The 6,315-nt window shown below is 36.1% G+C and overlaps 1 protein-coding gene across 1 annotated transcript in view; it reads left to right on the top strand.

Moving 5' to 3' along the window:
* The window catches only part of LOC120629273 (dynein beta chain, ciliary), a 29,468-nt gene continuing 23,153 nt past the window's right edge, over positions 1–6,315 (top strand). Inside the window, exons 1-13 of the mRNA XM_039898169.1 lie at positions 1–313; positions 402–559; positions 1,091–1,313; positions 1,750–1,902; positions 2,293–2,504; positions 3,033–3,548; positions 3,619–3,729; positions 3,898–4,052; positions 4,494–4,683; positions 4,776–5,037; positions 5,114–5,262; positions 5,691–5,902; positions 5,993–6,278. Coding sequence (XP_039754103.1) covers positions 1–313; positions 402–559; positions 1,091–1,313; positions 1,750–1,902; positions 2,293–2,504; positions 3,033–3,548; positions 3,619–3,729; positions 3,898–4,052; positions 4,494–4,683; positions 4,776–5,037; positions 5,114–5,262; positions 5,691–5,902; positions 5,993–6,278 — 2,940 coding nt within the window. The remainder of the gene's footprint in view (positions 314–401; positions 560–1,090; positions 1,314–1,749; positions 1,903–2,292; positions 2,505–3,032; positions 3,549–3,618; positions 3,730–3,897; positions 4,053–4,493; positions 4,684–4,775; positions 5,038–5,113; positions 5,263–5,690; positions 5,903–5,992; positions 6,279–6,315) is intronic.

The raw sequence follows: 6,315 nt of genomic DNA, 5'->3' as shown, positions 1-6,315 counted from the left end.
ATGGATCAGCCGGGTCCATCCTCATCCAATCAGGACCCGCGATGCGATTTTATTGGATCCTACGTTGTCAAGTCTTTAAAACTGAAACCTGAGAAATGGATGCGTGTGTTGAGTATAGAGGAGCACAGAACCACGTTAAAGGAATTCTTAGACAAACCTTATCCCATTCTTTTGGTGATAGTTTTGACACATGCCGCTCAGCTTGTCCCAGTTGTATCCTTTCCTTGTTACCTGAAAAATAAAGCAGTTTATTTCGTTAAAAAGAAACCGGACGTAGTTCCTAAAGAGAAATGCGCTGAGATGGTAATTTTTGGTAAGTGCAAAATTATGTAAGTGGCAGAAAGGGTTTTGTATTATCCCGCATTTCGGATGTTATATGAAATTTTGTGAAATGTTAACAGGAGACCTCGCTCCAAGATTGATAGACGAGCTGGCATCTTTGGTAGATGAAGTGTTCGTTCCTCTTCTATCGAATCCACTGAACCATGAAGGATGGCCACTTGTCGTCTCTCAAGATATCCTCAAGCAAATACATAATCTCAAAAGCACGGTTTATGAGGTAAGATTATAGTTTAGAAATGTAAACTGCTTTAGGCTCGTTGAGAACTTTTTGCGTGAACAAAAAGCGTGAAACTTCGCGTCATCTTCACCGCACGCTTCCCATGAGATAGGTATATGTATGCTGTCTATATATGTATGTACATTGTACATAGTATTAGTTTTTACTTTTATTCCACTATACAACGTGTAAATGAAAACCGAAATATTACTTCACATTCTTGAGACGTACATTATTTACTGTCTCTGACTTGTGAAACCGAAACGCTATTGGTTTTTGAGTAAACCACCGCCATAGTTTTTACTTAAAGAAATCAGATACAGCCCTAACATCATATGCAAAATTAAAATCGAGTGAATGCTATTACTTTATTAGTCGCACGTGTCATAAGTAAACACTTACAATGTTTTGAATTTAATATTTAATATTTTCACAGCGTAATTTTTTATGATATATACTTATGCACCTTCGGTTACGGTTTTTTCACAATTCGGTTACACGTTGTATACACTTACAAACATTTTAATGTAGGTTAAAGGTAAAGTGAATGGCCAAACGGTGCTGCCAATGCCAGTTGGCGTCGAACTAGTGTATGAAGCGGAAAAAGGGCTCTTACGAGGGGAAGAAGTAGACTTATACTTAAAGAGTGCCATTGAAGGAGTTGTTATAAAATGGGCTCAGCAAATCAATGATGTCATGATGGAAGATTCAGCACTTGCATTTGAAAATGGACAAAATCCTTTGCCGAGTGTGGGTAAGTATTCCTTAATTTTTCATGTCGCCTTGGTGCATCGGTGACCGCCGTAGTTGTACGTTGTAATTCTCCCGTTATTTTCCCGGTATGGCAATTTGGGAATTTAAAATTTCTAAATTTTCTTTGCTCTGGCCTTGTGGGAGGCTTTGGCCGTGGCTAGTTACAGACAAAGACGTGCCGCTATGCGATTTATCACTCCGGTGCGATATCGCGTAGACACCGATATAGGAGTACGTGTTAATGACCGCCACATTCCCCAGCCCGCTAAGTCTTAGATGTAGTTTCCACCACTTACCCCCAGGTGAGATTGCAGTCAAGGGCTAAGTAATAGTGGAATGAAAAAAAATTATAAACGACGAATTCTCCGAAAATGGTCGATGTGCTTGTATATATGTAAGTTATAAGGGTACATATTTACATAGATTCGCATTTTCAGAACTCGCCTTTTGGAAGTCACGTCTGAGTAATCTCAACTACATTTACGATCAGCTACGCACGGATCGCGTTCGATGCATGGCCGTTATATTGGAAAAAACTACCTCCGCCTACTACCCTTGTTTCAGTCGGTTGTTTAAAAATATTGTGTCAGGTAAATATATATTAAGTATCACATTGTGTTATTGTAGCGGTGATAGCGCAGTGGGTAGGAGTTCGACTTCAGTTTCGGGGCGCCGAGTTCGAATCCCAGCACGCACCTCTAACTTTTTAAAAGTTATGTGCGTTTTAAGTAATTAATAATATCACTTGCTTCGACGGTGAAGGAAAACATCGTGGAAAAACCTGAGAGTTCTATATAATGTTCTCAAAGGTATGTGGGGTCCACCAATCCGCACTGGACCAGCGTGGTGGACTACTGCCTTAACCCCTTCTCATCGTGGGAGGAGACCCGTCCCGATATCATGACATTATGTTATTTATATAATACTTTAATGTTCGTTATATTTTCTAAATGACTTCTCTATCGATTTATTTTGTTTAGCATTGGCGGAAGCGCGAGAAATCGATTTATACCTAAGGACCTTGGAGAAACATTTTCAGGGACTTGAAGATACTGATTTTACTGAGTGTCAACCATTATTTCGCCCACTCTTTCATGTTATATGTCTGGTGTGGCGCGATTCCAAATACTACTGTAGCTCGTCAAAGCTCATGGTTTTGATAAAGCAGATCTGTAATTTACTTGTCTATCAGGTAAGCTAGCAAATGTGTAAGCTATGTTTTATGACGGCCGATTGGCGCAGTGGGCAGCGACCCTGCTTTCTGAGTCCAAGGCCAGTGGCGTGCACTTCATACATGCTCAAAAGCAGTGCTTACCCTAAAATTGATATATATAACTCTTGTAGGAGGAGGATTATTGCCATTTATGCAATTTTCCTACTATAAGCATACCCTAGTAAGAAACCCAGTGCACGCCACTTTCCAAGTTTGTGGGTTCGATTTCCGCAACTGGAAAAATGTTTGTGTGATGAGCATGAATGTTTTTCAGTGTCTGGGTGTTTATCTGTATTTTATAAGAATTTATGTATATTATTCATAAAGATATTCATCAGTCATCTTAGTACCCATAACACAAGCTACGCTTGCTTTGGGGCTACATGGCGATGTGTGCATTGTCGTAGTATATTTATTTATTATTTTAAATTATTATATTATCAAGTCTATCTACGAGTAATAGATAACTATAAAGTAAAAAGTAAATACTTAGTACTCTTGTTTCAGGCCAAGAAATGCCTTGACCCGAGTACCCTGTTTCACAGTGACATAGATGAAGCAAGGCAACGAATTCAGTTGACGATTGACATATTGAAAAGCTTCCGAAACACATTTGACTATTTTAAAGAAAATTTGCCCAAATATTTTATTGATCGCGCAGTAATTCCGTGGACATTTCATCCGAATGTAGTTTTCGAAAGGATGAATAAATTTTTAGGGAGACTGAATACCATTCAGTGGTTTTTCAAAACAGTTTTAGAGTTTCAAAAACTAGAAAAGATCGAAATTGGTGGAATGAAAGGACGTGTACTAGGTGGACAGATCAGAGATATTTCAGCTGAATTCGACGCATACTTTCATAGTTTTGCTTCGAAATCTTATGATGTCTTAGATCCCGATGATGAAACTTTTAACGAGGACTTCAAAGCATTCCAGGAAAATATAATTGATTTGGATCTTAAACTGTCCACAGTCCTAGTTGAATCGTTTGATAACTGTTCTACTTTAGAAGGAATATTTAAGGTAATGTGGAATTGGTTATGATTTAGTAGTTCTATGACTGTGTTTTTGCTAATGTTTGAATTTGTTTTAGTTGATCGATATTGTGGGCTCCGTGTTAGATCGACCACTCATTAAAAACGAATTTACAGCCAAATACGTCGAAATAATCGTTATGCTCGACGAAGAAATAGGTATCTGCGAAGTAAGTTAAAGAATATTTTTAATGATTTTTTGACAAAATAAAAACTTTCGTTGTATAATAATTATAATTTAATATGGATATATCTTTTTCGATACAGGTACTTTTTTTTTTAAAACTTTATTTGGATAATAATTATAATTTAATATGGATATATTTTTTTCGAAACAGGAACTTTTTAGAGAACAATGCAAACGTCAAGAGAAATATGGTCACATGGAAATAGACGCATTCTTCCCACCTATAGCGGGAGGAATTTTATATATGACGACATTAGCTGCTAGAGTCACTAAACCAGTATCTTGCTTTAGAAATTTACAACACCCGTAAGTCTATCTTAAACTTATAAATCAAATGGAAACTAAGCAAGGATTATCATAATTTCGTATTTGTTAATATGCTTATTGCCTTTTCAGATATGTAATTAGATATTTCAGATATATTCGCATATATTTCAGAAGGTTTTGAAGACGAAAATTTTTGAGTTCTATTCGTGTATGAAGAAATGGTTTGGTCTGTAATCAGCTTTCGCAATTTGCCGCACCCGTTAGTAATCTGGGTGGGGCAAATTGCGAAAGCCGATTATTTGACTTTCTAGCAACGGAAGAAATGGATTCCTCATGCAAAAGTTGCCAAAGATTCTATTGTTACTTGTTAACCTTTATGTATAAGCATAATCTTTACAGATTGTATTTATGGTGCCAACTTAAATTTATAGATAACTTTGATTTATTTTTAATGAAATTTAATGTAAAATGTTATAATAGGATCAAAGATTGCGAGGATGCGAATAAATTATTTACGAGATACGAGAAACTCATGGATGACATTAATGAGTTTAAGAAGAAATTTTTTCATGAATGGGCTGTAACAATTCCAAAGATTATCGAGGAAAAATCAAACAATGCAATCCTAGCGCGACAAGGCTCAGATCTCGTGTTAAACTTCAGTCCAGCGGTAAAATCAAGTTAATTAAAAAAAAACAAATTACTCTGACTGCCTTCAACTGTTATACTGTATCGGTACTATTATGCTTTTGAAAATTCTAGCTTTTTGAACTAATGAAAGAAGTTCATCATCTACGAGTTAATCCTGAACTAAAAAAGGAATTGCCTAGTGAAAGTTTGGAGTTATTTGGGAAACAAGAAATATTCAGACAGTATCGTATTAATCTTACCATAACGATCGACTGGTATAACCAGATACGCAAAAATAGCCAAAAGGTGGAATTTGATCTAGTCGAAGATGAAATAAAAGCGATAGATCAAAGGATTGAAATGGGACAAAATGAACTAAACTGGAATTCAAAAGGTTACTAACTTTTTATTTAAGGAAAAACATTAGTATTTTTAAGTTTATTATGCTGAAATTTTATAATGTTTCGCAGATCTTTGGGATTATTTGCAAGAGTTGCATAAACTGGTCGGTAACTTGTATGAGCGTATGTCAAGAATACAAGACAATTTGAAAGAGATAAAAGCTATAATGAAACCTTGGACGTCACAGCCATTGTTCGAAAGAAAAGAGGAGAAAAAGGTAAAAAGGATTCGTAGTGGATACAATAATTATCATCATCATCCGCAGCCTGTTAACGTCCCCCACTAAAGATTACCGGCCTCTCTCATAGAAGAAACAATTTTAGAGCATAGATCCACTACGCTGTACCAATGCGGTCGGAGTGATAATAACCAGGGCGGGCGGCTTATTAAGCTCCGAGGCACGCGGGCTGTCTGATTAACAAAGCCAATTTTCAAACTACGAGCTGGTATTTAAAACTTTTGACAGAAAGGACATAATACCTAACAATTTTAGGCCCAACCCGGGATCCGAACCCAGTACCTCGTAGTCTGTAGTTGAACATGCTAACCGCTAGACCAACGAGGTAGTTAACTATGAAGATAATGAAGAGACTGATTTAATTAAATAAATAGCAGTTTTAATTAAAATTAATTTATTTGCATCAGGACACATTGCTTAATTTAGATGACTGGCCAGAAAGGACGAACAAACGCTATACTGAAATTAAAGAAACGGCTGATCGAATAATGGTGCTTCTTCAAGAAAACATGGAACTATTTAATATGCAAGATAATCAGGACAGTGATATTTGGCTGTCGTATGTTGCATTTATAGATAGCTTAATTGAAGAAACTTTATTTAAGTCGATAGCTTGCAGGTATATAATTTTTTTTTATGAAGTGGCAACAGTTTTTTTCATAAACGATAATATATGCTAAGATAAATAATAATTCTAACATTATTGCAGTTTAGGTTATGTCTCCGAACACATGAACCCTAAGAATAAACTAGCTCCACTGTTTGAAGCCCAGTTAGAGCTTTTAGAACCTGATATGGTTTTCTGTCCTAGCTTAGACCCTAACGAAGAAAAAGGATTTACAGCTATGATTAATAATTTGATTAATGATATTCTAAAAATGTCAACATTCGTTAAAAGAGTTGATCCAAAGAAAGAGGAATCCTACAATGATCAGATTATAAGCCACAGTGACATCATTGAGATGAAGGATGAAATTCTAAGTGGGATTGAAAGAGTAATGAAACATCGTAATAAATTAGTTTCGCATGATT

Source organism: Pararge aegeria, chromosome 2, assembly GCF_905163445.1.
Source record: "Pararge aegeria chromosome 2, ilParAegt1.1, whole genome shotgun sequence".
Taxonomy (NCBI): domain Eukaryota; kingdom Metazoa; phylum Arthropoda; class Insecta; order Lepidoptera; family Nymphalidae; genus Pararge; species Pararge aegeria.
This window is presented reverse-complemented; position numbering and strand designations above follow the sequence as displayed.